This window comes from Rattus norvegicus, chromosome 2 (genome assembly GCF_021556685.1).
Source record: "Rattus norvegicus strain SHRSP/BbbUtx chromosome 2, alternate assembly SHRSP_T2T, whole genome shotgun sequence".
Classification (NCBI taxonomy): Eukaryota; Metazoa; Chordata; class Mammalia; order Rodentia; family Muridae; genus Rattus; species Rattus norvegicus.
The window spans coordinates 159,287,989-159,307,915 of NC_141535.1; the positions used below are offsets into that span (position 1 = coordinate 159,287,989).

At 34.5% G+C, this 19,927-nt stretch overlaps 1 protein-coding gene across 1 annotated transcript in view; it reads right to left on the reverse strand.

Moving 5' to 3' along the window:
* The window catches only part of Si (sucrase-isomaltase), an 80,632-nt gene that overhangs the window by 39,430 nt on the left and 21,275 nt on the right, over positions 1 to 19,927 (reverse strand). The window contains 7 exon segments of the mRNA NM_001389226.1: positions 2,223 to 2,311; positions 8,783 to 8,907; positions 10,269 to 10,325; positions 11,051 to 11,135; positions 12,524 to 12,678; positions 15,981 to 16,097; positions 18,600 to 18,771. Coding sequence (NP_001376155.1) covers positions 2,223 to 2,311; positions 8,783 to 8,907; positions 10,269 to 10,325; positions 11,051 to 11,135; positions 12,524 to 12,678; positions 15,981 to 16,097; positions 18,600 to 18,771 — 800 coding nt within the window.

Genomic DNA, 19,927 nt, shown 5'->3' on the forward strand with positions numbered 1-19,927 from the left:
AGAATATTTTCAACTCACACAAAAACAGCACAAGAAACAGAGGCTACTTAAGATCAGGATGCTATTTGTGTTGTGGAACTTTGGTTAGGACAGTTTTACAAAGACAGGTTGCAAAGATAGCAAGTTAGGTGCAGGTAAAGACAGATGAGCCAGAAAAGGAGGAGCTGGAACATTAGAACATATTTCCAAAATTAGTATGAGGCCAAGCAGATCAATTCAATCTGAAATCCAAAGAAGCTGGAGTGCATTAGTCAGCTTGGAAGATTAGAAGGAATGGAGCCTAGGCGTTTCCAGTCATGGACCTAGGGATGGTTAATACAGAGAAATGTTCAGAGCTGAGCCCAAGCTGAGTGAACACACAGCTTGGATAAGACTTTCGTCTCATCATTTCCTCTGAGGAAACAAAAGCAACTATTAAAAGATATAATTAAAATATATTGTATGATATATAATGTATATGGGGAAATGTTCCTGAAGCCTCAACCTTACACAAACAACCACAGTCAGCTAAGGAATGCTGAGAGTGGGAGAAAGACTTCTCCAGGGAAGAGCACAGTAATTGGTATCCTGTATCAAATGGTCAACCCTGAAAATATATATGTACAAGTAAGATTATACATAAGGAGCAGAAGATATGCACATACACAAATCTGTATATATATATGTATATATATATATATACCAAAAATCAATGATAAACAACATCATGAATTAGAAAGAGAAAAAGATGGATACATGGGAGGAAGACAAAAGGAGAAGTAATATAATTGCATATTATAATTATATTTATAATATCAAAATTATACAGCGATGTATGTTTTAAATAATAAGATAGTAATTTTCATATTTTATTTCACTGTTAACAGAGATAGTAAATCTATTTTCTGGTTTAAGTTTCCATAAGTAGAAAAATAGTCTAGAAATTCAGTCGGGTGTATTTACCCAAGTATATAATCCTGTTTTGTAGACGCAGAAACAGGAAAGTCAGAATTTCGCACAATCTGTGACATATGGAACCTTGTCTCCACTAAGAAAGCACTCACAAGAAAACAATATGTTATTTCTTGCAATACTAATGCATAGGTTCTACCTATGAAATTATGTATTTTTTTCTATGAAGAAATGATAGAGTAAGTCCTATTTCATGTCTCTATCATTTTTAATAGTTTTGGAAAGGGAAGGAATATAAAGGTATACTTAAACGAATTTTAACCTATAACGAAACTACTACTTAGTGACAGAAATGCAACAAAACAATGAGATTTGTGTCATATGTGCACTAAAACATTCCAAAGCCATCTTTATAGGGTAACTGAAGGGGAGCACCAACTTTTGAAGAAAAATAAACATAATAAAGTTTAAGGAAGTTTAAAAATACTGAGTTCAAATAGAAACTATATGATAACATTTGTAGACATATAAAAACTATTATTACCTAAGAGCACCATATTAAAATAAATAAATTAAACATATTAAGAAAAATTTAAATGGTTCATTAATCTAAAATATAAAGTTAATATGCATGATTTACATAGCATAATAAAATATCTCATGGCTATTTTACTAATAAATTAGCTTGGTTTTGGTTGTCCTAAGTTCTCAAAGTATAGAGTAAAAGATTTTAAATAATGGAAAAAGAATTTCTCCCTTCTTTCTTTCTTTCTCTTTCTTTCTTTCTTTTTTTAAGATTTATTTATTCATAAGGTACACAGTGTTCTACCTGAGCACCAGAAGAGGTCACCAGAACTCATTATAAATGGTTGTTAGTGACCATGTGGTTGCTGGGAATTGAACTCAGGACCTCTGGAAGAACAGTCAGTGCTCTCAACCTATGAGCCATCTCAGAATTTCTTTTGTTCAAATAATTTGACACTGACATTAACTACAGCTGAGAGTATTGATTTGGTCCTTTTGCTTTCATTAATAAAATTTTATATTTAAATATTGCAATTAATTTTCCAAGACATTTGAAAACATGATACAATCCAGACACTTGAAATTTTGACAGGGTATAACAAATTAAAATAGTAATTTTTATTAAAATCACGTGCATTTGTCAAAGATATTTCAAAACACACCATTCATATGATATGTTAATCAAATAAGCAATCAAAATTATATATTAAGTAATATAAAAATCATTATGAATGTAACTTGTATGAATTAAGCTAAAATACTGTTATCATAATGGGCAATCAAGCATACACTACATTGAAACTTGCCTTTAGATTCGCCATCATCCCAGAATAATTCTCCTTTTGCTGCCTGATTATCATCTAATGCAACAATGAGGCCTAGAGGATTCTTTCGGCTGCAAAGTAAAAGGTTGGTTGTATAGAATTAAAAATTATTTTGTAATCAATGTATAACTTAAAACGAACACATTTAATCTAAGTTTTTAGTTCCGTATTAGCATAATTTTTATATTTACATTCTTCAGTATAAGTACACTTATACAAATAAAGTCAAATCTTATACACTTTAAAATATAATATCAGTCTATGATATTATTTTATTGTTGAAGGATATAGCATCTGCAAATTTTAAACTATATGATATTCTCATTAAAACTAAAGACTTAAATGTGTCTGAAGAATGTTCAGCTTGCAGTGTTGTATATATTGATTAGTGTTAAAAACACTCACTATCCATATTTGGTTACCATTAGTAAAATCTCATGAATCAAAACTTTCTATGATTCCATTGCCAGGAATACTACAAACTCTTCTGTTTTCTATGGGTACTGCAAGAATATTGTGCACACGCAGACAAGCAGGCACAGATACATACATTAAGATTTAAAACTCACCAGCTTACTAAATAAGAATGTTCATTTCAACCACTATAACCTTAAGTTGAGACATATTAGTCTTTAACTGATAAGAAAATACAGATGTGGTGGCTAAGTTTATGTCAACTCGGCAGAGGTTAGGATCAAGAGGAGGGGACCCCTTTGGAGAAAGTGCTTCCAAAAGACCGGGCTGTAGGCAAGCCTGTAGAACATTTTCTTAATTAGTGATTGATGGGGGATAGTCCAACCAAAACCTTACCATAACTGGGCTGGTTTTATAAGAACCTGGATTCTATAAGAAACCAGGCTGAGGAAGCAATGAGGAGCAAGCAAGTAAGCAGTACCACTCCATGGTTTCTTGCATCAGCTCCTTCTTCCAGGTTTCACCCCTGCTTGAGATCTTGTTTTAAATACCTTCAAGGATGAACTACAATGTGAAGGTTCCTCTCCAACTTGCTTTTGTCATGGTGTTTTGTAATAGAAATAGGAACCATCACCAAAACAATGGTATTTTTTAAATGTTAAGAGAAATGTAAAATAATTTTTAAAACTAGGAGTTATTATGAAAGTGATTCATGAGGTCAGTTACACATTTTCATGCTGTATCAACATAACACTCTTCAGGGTGTAGGGTCCTATCAACTGTTCTAGGTAGAATGCATTACTTGAAAACAATAATCAAAGTTTGATACCATGGTTCAGAGGGATCTGCATGATGAGTAATTTTTAAGAACATATTTACGAAATAGTTTTCAAAATAACTACACCGTACAGAAAGCAAGAATATAATTTCCTTGCAATGAAGCCAAAAGAGAGACAAACAGACATAATTTCACTTTTTTTTTTTTTTTTTTTTTTTTCGGAGCTGGGGACCGAACCCAGGGCCTTGCGCTTCCTAGGCAAGCGCTCTACCACTGAGCTAAATCCCCAACCCCATAATTTCACTTTTAACAATGAAAATAACAGGAAGCAACAGTCACTACTCCTTAATACCTCTCAACATCAATGGACTCAATTTCCCAATAAAAAGACATAGACTAACAGACTGGATACCTAAAGAGGATCCAACATTTTGGAGCATGCAGGAAACACACTTCAGAGACAAAAACAGACACTACCTCAGAGTAAAGACTGGAAAACAACTTTCCAAGCAAATGGCCTGAATAAACAAGCTGGAGTTGCCATTCTAATATCAATTAAATTACTTTCAACCAAAAGTCATTAAAAAGATAAGAAAGGACACTTCACATTCATCAAAGGAAAAATCCACCAAGATGAACTCTCAATCCTAAATATCTATGCTTCAAATACAAGGGCATCTACATTCTTAAAAGAAACCTTAGTAAAGATCAAAGCACACATTGCACCTCACATGAAATAGTAGGAGATTTCAACACCCCACCCTCATCACTGGACAGATCATGGAAACAGAAATTAAACAGATACATAGAGAAACTAACAGAAGTTATGAACCAAAGGAATTTAAGAGATATTTATGGAACATTCCATGCTAAAAACAAAAGGATATATCTTCTTCTCAGGACCTTATGGAACGTCTCCAAAATTGACCATATAATTGGTCACAAAACAGGCCTCAACAGATACAGGAAGATAGAAATAATCCTATGCGTCCTGTCAGATCACCATGTACTAAGACTGGTTTACAATAACCACAATAATGGCAGACAGTCCACATATGCATGGAAGTTGAACAATGCTCTACTCAGTGACAACTTTGTCAAGGAAGAAATAAAGAAAGAAATTAAAGACTTCTTAGAGTTTAATGAAAATGAAGATACAACATTCCCAAACTTGTGGGACAAAAAGAAAGCAGTATTAAGAGGAAAACTCATAGCTCTGAGTGCCTGCAAAATGAAACAGGAGAGAGCATATGTCAGCAGCTTGACAGCACACCTAAAAGCTCTAGAATGAAAAGAAATAAATAAACCCAAGAGGAGTAGAAGGCAGGAAATAATAAAATTAAGAGCTGAAATCTAGCAAGTAGAAACAAAAAGGACTACATAGAGAGTCAACAAGGACTGAAAGAGCTTGAAGGGGCTTGAGACCCCATATGAAAAACAATGCCAAGCAATCATAACTTCCAGGGACTAAGCCACTACCCAAAGACTATACATAGATTGACCCCAGGCTCCAACTGCATAGGTAGCAATGAATAGCCTAGCAAGGGCACCAGTGGAAGGGGAAGCCCTTGATCCTGCCAAGACTGAACCCCCACTGAACGGGATTGTTGGGACGGCAGTAATGGGGGAAGAATGGGGAGGGGAACAACCATGTAGAAAGGGGGGGGAGTGGTTAGGGGGATGTTGGCCTAGAAACAGGGAAAGGGAATAAAAATTGAAATGTAAATAAGAAATATCCAATTTAATAAAGATGGAGGAAAAAAAAGAATCAACAAAACCCGGAGCTGGTTCCTTGAGAAAATCAACAAGATAGATAAACCCTTAGCTAGACTAACCAGAAGTCACAGAGAGTATATCCAAATTAACAAACCAGAAATGAAAATGGAGACATAACAACAGAATCAGAGGAAATTAAAAACATCATCAGATCCTAATACAAAAGCCTATATTCAAAAAATCTGGAAAATCTGGGGAAATGGACAATTTTCTATACAGATACCAGGTACCAAAGGTAAATCAGTAACAAATAAACAATCTAAACAACCCCCAGAACAACTAAAGAAATAGAAGCAGTTATTAAAAGTCTCCCAACCAAAAAGAGCCCAGGTCCAGATGGGTTCAGTGCAGAATTCTATCAGACCTTCCTAGAAGGCCTCATTCCAATACTGTCCAAACTATTCCACAAAATAGAAACAGACGGAGCACTACCAAATTCCTTCTATAAAGCCACAATTACTTTTATACCAAAACCACACAAAGACCCAACAAAGAAAGAGAACTTCAGACTCATTTCTATTATGAATATTGACACAGAAATACTCAATAAAATTCTTGTAAACCAAGAACACATCAAGTCGATCCTCCATCACAATCAAGTAGGCTTCATCCCAGGGATGCAGGGATGGTTTTATATATGAAAATACATCAACGTAATCCACTATATAAACAAACTTAAAGAAAAGAACCACCTGGTCATTTCATTAGACAAAATTCAACACCGCTTCATGATAAAAGTCCTGGAAAGAACAGGAATTCAAGGCCCATACCTAAACATAGTAAAAGCAATATACAGCAAACCAGTAGCTAACATCAAACTGAATGGAGAGAAACTTGAAGCAATCCCACTAAAATCAGGGACTAGACAAGACTGCCCACTCTCTCTCTATTTATTCAATATAGTACTAGATATCCTAGCCAGAGCAATCAGACAGTGAAAGAAGGTCAAAGGGATAAAAATTGGAAGTGAAGGAATCTAAATATCACTATTTGTAGGTAATATGATAGTGTACTTAAGTGACCCCAAAAGTTCCACCAGAGAACTACTTAACCTCATAAGCAACTTCAGCAAAGTGTTGCGGTATAAAATTAACTCAAACAAACCAGTAGCCTTCCTCTACTCAAAGGATAAACAGGCTGAGAAAGAAGTTAAGGAAATGATACCCTTCACAATACTTCCAAATAATATAAAATGCCTTGGCGTGACTTTAACAAAGCAAGAGAAAGATCTGTATGACAAGAACTTCAAGTCTCTGAATAAGGAAACGGAGCAAAATCTCAGAAGATGGATGATTGTCCATGACATGGATTGGCAGGATTAAAATAGTAAAGATGGCCATTTTGCCAAAAGCAATCTACAGATTCAATGCAATCCCCATCAAAATTTCTACTCAATTCTTTATAGAGATAGAAAGAGCAATTTGTAAATTCATTTGGAATAACAAAAAACCCAGGATAGCAAAACCAATAATCAAAAATAAAAGAACTTCTGGGGGAATCACCATTCCTGACTTCAAGCAGTCTTACATAGCAATAGTCATAAAATCTGTATGGTCTTGTTACAGAGACAGGAAGATAGATCAATAGAACAGAATTGAAGACCCAGAAATGAACCAACACACCTATGGTCACTTGATCTTGGACAAATGTGCTAAAACCATCCAATGGGAGAAAGATAGCATTTTCACCAAATGGTGCTGATTCAACTGGAGGTCAGCATGTAGAAGAAGGCAAATTGATCCATTCTCATCACCATGCATAAAGTTTAATTCCAAGTGGATCAAGGACCTCCACATCAAACCAGATACACTCAAACTAATAGAAGAAAAAGTGAGGAAGTGTCTGAAAAACACAGGGGCACTGGGAAAATTTACTGAACAAAATGCCAATGGCTCATTCTCTAAGATCAAGAATCGACAAATGGGACCTCATAATACTGTGAAGCTTCTGTAAGGCAAAAGACACAGTCATTAGGATAAAATGGCAACTAACAGATTGGGGAAAAAGCACCTAAAGAAATATTCAATGTCCTTAGTCATCACGGAAATGCAAATCAAAACAACCCTGAGATTCCACCTCACACCAGAAGAAGAAAAAAACTCAGGTGACAACAGATGCTGGAGAGGATGTGGAGAAAGAGGAACACTCCTCCATTGTTGGTGGGATTGCAAACTGGTACAACCACTCTGAAAATCACTCTGGAGGTTCCTCAGAAAATTGGACATTTCCCTATCTGAGAACCCAGCTATACCTCTCTTGGGTATATACCCAAAAGTTTCTCCAATGTACAACAAAGACACGTGCTTCACTATGTTCATAGCAGCCTTATTTATAATAGCCAGAAGCTGGAAAGAACTCAGATGCTCTTCCACAAAGGAATGGATTAAAAAAAGTGGTACGTCTACACAATGGAGTACTACTCAGCTATCAAAAACAATGACTACATGAAATTCATAGGCAAATGGAATTAACTAGAAAATATCATCCTGAGTGAGGTTACTCAACTACAGAAAAACACACTTGGTATGCATTCATTGATAAGTTGAATATTAGCCAAAAAGCTCGAATTACCCAAGATGCATTCCACAGACTACAGGAAACTCAAGAAGAAGTATGACCAAAATGCAGATGCTCCCACTCCTTAAAAGGGGAAAAAATATCCATAGGAGGGGATATGGAATCAAAGTTTAGAGCAGTGACTCAAGGAATGGCCATTCAGAGCCTGCCCCACATGTGGCCCATACATATACAAGCCACCAAAACTAGATAAAATTTATGAAGCTAAAAAATGCATGCTGAAAGGAACAGGATATAGATCTCTCCTGAGAGACACATCTAGAGCAAGTCCAATACAGAGGTCAAGACTAGCAGCAAACTACAGAACTGAGAATAGGACCCCTTTGGGGGTAATTAGAGGAAGGATTGAAAGAGCTGAAGGGGCTTGCAACACCATAAAAACAACAGTGCCAACCAACCTGAGCTTTCAGGGACTAAACCACTACCAAAAGACTATACATGGACTCACCCAGGGCTCCAACTGCATATGTAGCAGAGAATAGACTTGTTGGGGCATCAGGGGAAGGGGAAACCCTTGGTCCTGCCAAGGTTGGACCCTAGTGCAGGGGAATATGGGGTGGGGCTTTAAGGGGAATGTATGGGGGAATACCCATATGGGTAAGGAGCAGGGGAGGGAATGGTGGCTTATGGACAGGAAACCAGGAAGAGGAGTAACGTTTGAAATGTAAGTAAGGAAATATATCTAATAAAAAATTAAAAAAAATCAATTCTGAAAGATCAAACAGTGAAACTGCTAACACAGACTGATGTACTCACTAGCATTTCCTCAATAAACATTTTCAGGAAATAGAGCCACGCACTGTTATCCTTGCGTTTTCTTTTTTGGTTCTTTTTTTTTTTTTTTTCGGAGCTGGGGACCGAACCCATATCCTTGCGTTTTAAATTTATAAAACAGTTAGTCCCTATAAGTGAAGATTTTACTCCAAACCCCAGGAATAGTTTATAGAAGACAGAGTATTATGAACACATATGAATAGGCAGTTGTCCTTCATTTTACCTTGCTGTTGTTGTTACATCAGGTTCCTGGGTAGGGATGATATAACCTCCTCTAAGATGTAATCCTATTTTATCTCCTGGCAGGTACATGTTAATCCTTTCTTTCCTCCATGGCCTTTTTATACCCTAAGAGTTAAAGATTAAATATTGTTTTTATTGTTCATGCATATTTCAGTTTCATTTATAATGACTGTGATTTATTATCTTATTTACTTATTATTTAAATTTACTTTTTATGGGAAGAAAACAATTTTCTTTCAATTTTCTATACATAGGAAAATAAGTTCATTTCCCTCTAAAATATAAAATAGGATGTAGATAAGTATTTTATTCCTATAATAATTAGCAATTATACCCATATTTTATACTCTTTTATATTACTTCTCACAATCTTGTTTCTTTATTCATAATGATATACATTTTAGAAAGAACATATAGTATTCATCTACAATGTGATGCTTTATTCATTAGAATGTCCTCTACTTCTATCCATTGTACTGAAGAAGACAGGATTTCACTATTTTAATATGTAAATAATAATGCATTGTGTGTAAACCACATTTTCTTTATATATTCTTCAACTAGTGTACATTTATTTTGCTTTGATATATTACTTTATGGATAGTACAGTCATAAACATAAGAGTATATAATTTTAAAACATTTCCACCACTGTCATGTGTATAATCCAAATGTAACATAATTGAATCATAAACCAAGTCTATCAATAAATATTGGAGAAATTCCTGTATTATTTTACAAAAATTAAAATAAGGAATGCTTCTGTAGGAGATACACAAACCCAATTTGATGAAAGAAGTAATAATTTGTCCTATTTTTTTAATACCAGAGTAGTGTAACTATTGCTAAAAATGTAGGATCAGAATTATGAATTTCCCATTTCATATAGCAAGAATCATTATTAATAGAAAAATGTCAAAAGAAATTTTAAAAAGATAATGATAAGGGAATGAATATAGTCATTACATTCATTGGACCAGTATAAAATAGACACAAGCAATGAAGCATTACACTGAACTCATATATATGTTTTTGATGTGTCAATTAAAGCAACATATAAAGTCTTTGAAGTAAAGTCATCAACTTATTGTGTCTATGTATTTGTGAATGCTACCATTTTGGCTATTCTAGTTGGCCATGAAAAACATTCAAAATAATTTACATTTTTAATTTTAAAATGTGTACACCTTTCTAAAAAAAGAGAAATGTAAATTATATACAAAGAATTAAATGTTTTCATTTCTTTCAAAAACACACCATTAATTTCATATAAATATGAAATTATATTTGTAGGTTAAAAATATGACATTATTTACTTGGCTCATGTGTAATGAAGACTAACTGTAAACCATTTTTAGGTAGATTTCCCAATGTGCAATATTTTTACAGTAATTTGAGAAGTTCTCTGCATTCATACACTGTGTGTACAGAAACATATAGATAAAGATATTCATATATGTTACTTACTGTTTCATAATCATACCAGGTAGCATTAGGAATATATGCACTCACGTTTTCTACTCCCTGAATTAAAGAAAATTAGTGTAAACATACAAAATACATATGATATTAAACACAGTTTTGAAATCCCAATTCTTAAGGAAGAACTTTGACAAGTATTGTTTTAGATTTTCCATTTTTCAGGAGAAAAAAAATGCTTCTCTGTTATTTTACTCCAGTAGTTCTGAATTATAAACAACATTATAATGTGAAATCCATATCAAGTGGCAAATAGACTACTGTTTCTGTGGCAATTATAATTCAGATATGCACTTGTATTGCTATATACCACTTGCTTATTGTGATGCAAAATGTTCATTTCTACACATATAAATAGAGACTAGAATTTAGAATCCAGAGATACTTACGTCTCACTTCTATTTTTTGGCTTGGCTGTTTTTCATGGATGTTTTACTACCACCTTAGCAAATTTGTAATGTTTGTATCTTCCTAAGTGTGACCTAATTAACATTATTAAAAGCTTTGATTGAAGGCAAAAAACAAACTTTTCAATATAAAATTGATCATGCACAACCTCCTTTCTATGTTCTTACTTAAGTATTTAAAAAACTAGATGTATCAAAAAGCTTTGTTAAAATTCTTTGGCATTTTAAGTTTCATTGAGAGATTGTGAAACCAAAGTTGTTCACTGAGCAATAAGTGTTCTCTGAGTTCTTCAAAACTATATACATAATTGGCTATGCCAAATTGTCTTTAAGCAATAAATTAAATGCATAGGTAAAGCCTACCGGTCTCAAAACAGGAGTGATAAGTAGTGCAGGGCCCCACAGAAACTGGGTGTCCTCAATCCAGCTGTTAGTGTCATCGTAAAACCTTTAAAATAATTAGAGTATTTAATACATAACATTATAAAATAAATGGAGGTAAGTTGCTTATTTTCTTTATCTTATCAGTTCTTTCCTGAAAAATACTTATTTTAAATTTATTTTTTACATGTCATCCTGAAGCAACAGTTTTAATGTAGTTCATGTGGACATGTAATACATGTAGACAGACAGACATAGGGGAAGGAGGCAAGTAAAAGAGAGCAGGGAATGGCATGAGTTATTCCCATATGTAAAAAAGTAAAACCAAAAATATGACATATATATTATATGTTATATGTTTATGTTATAATAAGCAACTTGCTGTTTTCTTCTAAGGCAGGTTTATGAATTCCCAGAATTTATTTAATTCACCACTTTCAATGTTTCACTAAAAAATCCTAGTATGTATTTAAAAGAAACATTAGGTCAGTTCTTAAGAAAAATCCTGTAGGTTCATAACAAAAACCAAGTAGACAATGTATAATTTCATATCTACACCACATTATTGATGGGTTGTAACAGTATGTGATTGGTACATTTTCAATCTTTCTTACTAATATAATCTCCCTAACACAGTTTAACTTTAATTTCTGATAAATCTTCCCCATCATAGCTTAATCTGTCTACCAGAAAATTAATTTTATTTATTACAACCATAGAACAATACTAAAACTTTTTTCAACTAGAAAAATAATAATTTTAGACTCACTTTGTATCTTGATTCCTCACTATAAGTGTTTAATTATATGTCTGAATATACTTTTATCATTATTTCTGTGTGTGTGGTATGATATGTATGTTTGTAATGAATATATTTATATATGATATAATATATGTATGTGATATGTTTGTACGTTTATGTATGATATGTTTTGGAATACTATGTGTATCTGGTGTATGTGTGTACGTATATTTGTATATGTGTGTGTGTGTGTGTGTGTGTGTACATACACATGTGTATATTGTTTTGTGTGGTGTATGCATTTCACAAAAGTGAGCACTTGGACATACCCATTATCACATATAAAGACCAGAAGAAGTATTTTCCTCTGTCTTCTCTTTGTTTCATTGTCATGATCAAGGTATCGGACTGAATTAGTAGCTCACCGTTTAGTCTAAGCTAGACTGATATATCCGCTAGTTCTTGGGACCCAACTCTCTCTAATAGCCTTAATATTGCAGTAGCATTCAAAAGTAACCATCTCTTGATATTAGAACTTAAGTCCTGTTGTTTGCTGAGAGAGAGAGAGAGACAGAGACAGAGACAGAGACAGAAACAGAGACAGAGACAGAGAGACAGAGACAGAGAGACACACAGAGAGAGATTTCTAACCCTCTGAAACAGCTTTCTCATCCCTTACATTATAAGTTTTACTCATTATTATTAATACTTACTCATAAAGAAATGGCCTTGCGACTGTCTCACCAAACATGTGGGCTCTATAGAACAGAGTGTAGAGGAAAGGGAGTAAAGTATAGCGGATGGTTAGGTAGTGCCTTGATGTGTTTACCAAAAGAGAGTCTTGTCCGAAATAAGCAGGATCCTGTTCCTATACAATAGCAAAAGGGATAAAAATGAGTAAAGGATAAGTAAATAAACATTAAAATTAAACCACTTCAATCGTTGTTAAAAGCAAATTATTTGAATTTGAACTCTTCTATGAAAAACTTTAAAATTGTCCCTATTGTAACCTCTTTATGTCTGAATGTTTTAGGCTTTGTATCCTTGGTTATATTAAAGGATACACTTCTCACTTAAATATACAGTTTAAAAAGATGAAAAATAGTCAGAAAAGCTTTCGAACACTTAGTTCTCTTTAGAGTGGCTCCAAGTTTCATGTTCTTAAAATATTTGCCAAATAATCTGTGGTCCCTTCCTGTTAGAACAGCTTGCCTATACCTGAATGTACTCAGCTACATGGCATAATTTGACCACTGACCTAGATATAACCCATCCAAGCACAGACCTGAGTGTGCTCAAGAATTCTCTCTTATGCATAGCCATCGACCACAGAAGGAACAGAAACAATCTATGGTTCAGAAAAACAATGAACAAAGTTTCCTGTCCGATTAGTAAACCTCAGCTTTAAAGTTCAATATTCCCCTTGAGACCAGAAGATCTACCTATGAAACAACTTCCTCCTAGTGCCAAGTTTTTTACATAGTTTGCTAGAGGGCTAGAGAACTTTCTGAGCCTCCTCCTTAAATGTACAGTGAAATCATATTGTCTATTTAGTAAGCCCAGCCACCGAATATACAATGGGGCTATTGTGCCTGACTCTTCTAGAGATCCAAGGCTCTTCTAGTGGTTCTGTTCACCTCAACATCTTTGCCAATGTCCTGGCAGAGTCTCTTGGAACCAGGTATGGGATGGCTCTCCCTGCCAGGTCACCACCCTTCTGCCAGATTCAGGATGCCCATGCCTGTACAGTGGGTTGACCAGTCTCACCACTCTGTTGGCTCATAGTCACTCTGGTACCTGCCACATGCGTCCCACTAACTAAGCATTACTGTATTCATCCTGGAATACCATTTGCTATTTAGAAAACTCAAATGAGTGCAGAATATGTGTATAGATCTCTCCTATGAAATTGGATTCTTCAGAATCTCCTTTGTTCCCCATTTAGCTATGTTCTTGATGGTTCTCGCAGACTGAGCTCTGCAGCTGTCTTGTCTCAATGGAATTGAGGTTTTGTAAGAGAGCAACTTGTAAACACTGAAAATTGTCTTGATCATCATGTTCTTAACTGATTAGCAGGGTTAAAAGGATATTACTATACTCTTTTTAAAATATGTCTATTCTGAGCAGAACATCGATGGCTTATGCTCTAAGATCAAGAATTAACAAATGGAACCTCATAAAATTGCAAAGCACACGCATCCTATAAGGCAAAGGACACTGTAATTAGGACAAACAGATTGTGTAAAGATCTTTACCAATCCTACATCCAATAGAGGGCTAATATCCAATATATGCAATAACTGAAGAAGTTAGACTCCAGATAATCAAGTAACCCTATAAAAATGGGGTACAGAGCTAAACAAAGAATTCTTAGCTGAGGAATATCTAATGGCTGAGAAATACCTAAAGAAATGTTCAGCACCCTTAGTCATCAGAGAAATGCAAATCAAAACAACCCTGAGAGTCTACCTCACTCCAGACAGAATGACTAAGATAACTCAGGTGACAACAGATGCTGGAGAGGATGTGGAGAAAGATGAACACTCCACCATTGTTGGTGGGATTGCAAGCTGGTACAACCACTCTGGAAATCAATCTGGAGGTTCCTTAGAAAATTGCACATCTGAGGAACCAGCTCTATCATTCCTGGGCATATACTCAAAAGGTGCACCAACAGATAACAAGGCCACATGCTCCACTGTGTTCATAGCAGCCTTATTTAAAGTAACCAGAAGCTGGAAAGAACCCAGTTGTCCTTCAACAGAGGAATGGATACAGAATAGGTATCTACACAATGGAGTACTTCTCATCTCTCAAAAACAATGACTTCATGAAATTCATAGGCAAATGTATGGAAATAGAAAATATCGTCCCGAATGAGGTAACCCAATCACAAAAAACACACATGATATGCACTCACTGATAAGTGGATATTAGCCCAGAAGCTCAAATTATTCAAGATACAATCCACAGACCACATCAAGCTCAAGAAGAACGACAACCAAAGTGTGGATGCTTCAGTCCTTCTTAAAAGGGGGAACAAAAATATTTATAGGAGGAGATATGGAGACACAGTTTGGAGCAGAGTCTGAAGGAATGGCCGTTCTGAGTCTGCCTCACCTGGGGATCCAGCCCACTAAATCCAGACAATGTTGCTGATGTCAAGAAGTACATGCTGACAGGAGCCTGATATAGCTGTTTCCTGAGATGCTCTACCAAAGCATGACAAATAAAGAGGTGGATGCTCGCAGCCAACCATTGAACTGAGAATGGGGTCCCCAATGGAGGAGTTAAAGGATTGAAGGAGCTGAAAAAGTTTGCAACCCCATAAGAACAACCAACCAACCAGAGCTCCCCAGGACTAAACAATTACCCAAAGAGTACACATGGACAGACCCAGGGCTCCAGTTGCTTGTGTAGCAGTGGATGGCCTTGTTGGTCACCTATGGGAAGAGAAGCCCTTGGTCCTGCCAAGGCTGGATTCCCCAATGTAGGAGAATGTCAGGGTGGAAAGTAGGGAAGGCAGGAAGGGGTAGGTGATTGGGGGAGGAACACCCTCCTAGAAGAAGGGGGAGATGGATGGGATAGGGTGGTCATGGATGGGAAAACGCAAAAGAGGATAACATTTGACATGCAAATTTTAAAAAATCCAGTAAAAATAATAGAAAAAAAGAAAAAAGACATGCATAAGAAAAGACATGTCTATTATAGCTCACAGTTTACATATTTTAAATGAGAAGAGCTGAATTTCCCAACACTTCTGTTCCTACCATTTCAAGCTAATGCTTTAAAAGTTAGTTTGAGTTTACTGGGATGTTCATTGAACTTTTACTAATCATAGCAAAGTGTCTTTGGACTCAAATCATATTATCTTGAATTATTTTGTTTTCCTTTTACAAAAACAGCTAGGAGTCTTGCATAGAAAGTTATATTTTGTTATAAAGTAAACTGAAGCTCATTTAGAATCCAAGATGAAAATGAAAATGAAAATGAGGTATGGATGCATTATGGTTTGTGATTTCTTCAGGTGTCCATTTTATACATAAAACTTAGTTTCAAAAATGTATTAATAAAACATGTTATATTCCTAAGATCTAACCTTATGAATGTTGTTTAAAAATACAGTTGTGTTGGTTTCAAAACAAACCCAGGAGGGACGTTGTCACTTACCATGTAGCCTTCTGCATTGTGGTTTCTAGAAAATGGGTAAAAGGCTCCCAGTTGCATCCATCTTCTGCAGAGTTCTTCTGTGGTGTCAGCCAAAAATCCACAGATGTCGGCCCCTACCTACAGGACAGGGTTGTGCTTACTCACTGTCGACATTCTACTTTACATAGGACATCCCATTTCGTGCACCAGTCAATGAACATTGCTCATATAGTCTCCATGTTTTTTTTTTTTTCCTTTCTAGACATCCCCTTAAATGTCTTACTCTCCAAGTTTGATCCTTCTTTTTATCTGTCCACATTATTATAATTCTCTGTTTCCAACTGCCTTCCTTCCCTCACCTCCCCACCCTGAATATTCGTATTGTGCATTTTCAGAATTTGTTTTGATGACCCGGCTTATTGTTTTTTATCAACAGTTTGCAGGAAGTGTTTATCACCAATAATTAGCTTTGAGTTCTCTTGTTTCTATTTAGATTGAGATCTTCTGACATTCTTGAATATACACCATTTTCTCTGTAGTATTGCTTATCAGACACATTTCACACAATTTTCTATTGTCTTTTTTTAAAATAGATTTACACTAGGCATTATAAATTTAATATTAATCATTTAGGATTATAAACCGATACTATAATTTCCAAAGGTGGCTTTCTACTATTAAACTTTAAGATTTCTTTCAGTGAATTAAATAACTAATTTCATTTTAATTTAATTTATATACCATGGCTCTGTAAATTGTGTTCATTATGTTCTGTTTGAGACATACTTGTCTAACATGCCATGAGTTATCCTCTTACATTTTCATCTAAAATTATTAAGCTGTACTTTAATCCAAAATGTTAATCTACCTGTTACTTTTTTTAACAGAATATGTGAGAAATAGCAATATGTTATTTTGTTTGGTTAAATGCATAATCAATCTTCCTTCTAAATATTTGATAGTTTTTTTAGATATCTGCAAAGATGTGGATCACTTAGAAGGTATGTGCATATGTGTGAGCCTGTATGCTTACAATAGTAAGCATAATTGAAAACCCACAGACCATATACAGTGTGTTATTTCCTATTTCTTTATGTGGTAGGGTGAAAGCCTGTACAGTGAATTTAAATTTCTATTGCAAATCTTAAAGGGAGAAAGCAACAAGAGACAGCAGAGAAGGTAGGTACTGGAATATTCACGACAAGTTCAGAAGAGGAAGGTGACCAGCGAGGTTGATCTTAAGAACCAAAGTTCTAGGTTCCACTCCTCGCTGAGGAGCTATTGATAGTGAATGGCTCTTGAGGAAGAGCTAATTCTCTTCCAGAATGTTACCCATGCTAGGCAAGTGCTCTACCACTGAGCTAAATCCTTAACCCCTCTCCATGCTTCTATAGATTGCCCTACACCAATGTACATACTTTGTGCACTAAGGGGACTCAGTATGCTTTAAAATTACCACATGACGGATTTGGATGCAAATTTGGGGGTAATAGAGGAGGAAATGGAGGAAGGGAATTAGATCAAAAGCCATTATAGGCAGATATGACGTATCCAAATGATAAAAGATGGGGTTAAGAATGATGAATGTTAGCAGGGGAGGATAAATAAGAAGAAAATATAGTGATGCATATGGAAATCAAATAACATATTTCAAAATAAATGTTAAAGATTGTTAATATCAGTGTTTATTTTTTAAAGAATATTTTAATTGAAATCCTATGTTTTTACTGCATGCTTTAACTTAATGTGTTCGTGCAACTTTTCAAATAGTAAATTTGTGTATTTGGTTATATTTCACTTTGCTTCATTGAAATAACTTTTATTATTATAAGTATTACTTTAATAACTTTCTATTTTTGAATTCATACTCTAAAATTTCTACATCTATTTTAATTTGCCAATATTTATTCATTTCATTTTATTTTGCTTCATTTCTTTTTACTTTTCAGGATGAAGGTCTTGCTATGTAGTCCAGGTTGTCCTGATACATGGTACTCAGAAATCTATTCTAACCATGACTATAGCTTCTTTAATGCTGAGACACACCATGTCCATCTCCCCTTTTAATTTTTTTATTTATTTAGAGTTTATGGCTACAACCTTTCCAAATGGTTAAAACCATATAAACTTTGACTAAGAAATATCAAATTACTAACCTTCAGTCATAAATTGATTTTCTTTCTTTTTCTGAAAATTAACCTGGTTTTGCTGCATTTACACATACACACACACACACACACACACACACACACATACACACACACACATATATACATATACACATACACACACATATATACATATACATATATATACATATATATACATATATATATCATGATAACATGTTTTTACCTTCCAAGTTCGCTATTGTATGTGCAAGTTATTTTGCTTCATTTGATTTTGGGGGTTTACTTTATTGATGAATGTGATGGAATACTTAATAATCATTGTAAATTCACTTCAAATATTTTGTGATGACTTTCTATAATTTTGACTCTGTGTTTTCTGCTAATTGTTTTTAGAATTATTAACAGGATTTTCACATTTTATATTTAAATTTTATTATATTTTTCTCCATCTTAAAATTTTTAAACATTGCTCTGCCCCTCTCTTTTGACTAATAGCAAACCATCTTACCAAAGGCATGCCAAATATGCCAAATTCCAGCATTCCTGTGATGGACCATTCCATCTGCTCCCACGAGGCTGTGTTGTCTCCGAGCCAATGATTAGCATGCCTTCCAGAGCCAGCAAAGGTTGACCGGGTGAGGATGAAGCTTCTCTTATTAGGAAAAACTCTTTCCACAGCTCTAGAAATATAACCAAGTTAAAAGATTAGTAATACCTAAAAGTAAAATTAAATACATTATTTTAAAACATACTAGTTTCAAATGTGTATTTGATCCTTTCTCTGATACAAGGTATTTAGAAAATTCTGTGAAATTTTATCATCTATATTGCATTTTGCTACTAATATAAGCCCACTTGAATGTATTCTGCTCAAAGACATAAGAAGAATGTCTTTGAAAAAGATTAAATTTTGAGTAGTTTCCCCTATTTATTACTAAAATGAAAGCATAACACGTGTACTGGCAATTAGCATAGCCTACAGACATTTGAAGATTTTCTAACAATTTCTAATAGTCTATCATTTTTCTATCTTCTATTAATAGTGCCTGCCCATTAATGCAATTTTCTATCAAAGGGAATTCAACAGAATAACAAACAGACATACAAAAGACCCAGGTGTACCTCAAAATATGAAGTCAACTAGGCTTCCTCTGTTAAAATATGGCATCCTCACATACCTTTTCCATAGCATAATCTGTTTTATATTGAGCCATAAAATAGTGAGCTTTTTATCTGATAATTAACCCAATTAATAATGTAATGTTCCACACTGCATTCATGTCTTAGCTATTTTATGTTTAAATGCTATTAATTAGTATAGAATTATAATATTTTCCCTCCTTCCTTTCTCCCTCTAGCCTATACCAAGAATGCTCCCTCCAAACCACTCCAAACCATCCTTTGTCCTTCACTTTCTAGTTTATAGTCTATTTAGCTACACAATCATAATCATAATCATCATCATCATTATCATATCATCATTACATGTATGTTTGTATAATTAGAAGTAACAACATTACAAAACTATATACTATAATTTTGGTGCATTGTGGTTTAGCACCAGCAAGTCATTAACACCTGAATATATACTTGAGAAGGTTATAAATCCTGAGAAGGTCTGTGTGTTATCCATTACTGCTCTGTAGACCCTTACAGAACACTAGCAAAAGAAAGGAAAATCAATGTGTACGGAATGCCTGTTCTTTTGTACCATGGTTCTTCTTCTATTATGCTCTCCTAATTAGAAACTAAATTTTAGTTGGAACACTTATTTTTGGAGGGTAAAAAGCAGTTACAGTATCACCATTTTCTTAAGCCAGTTGAGAATTTTATGAT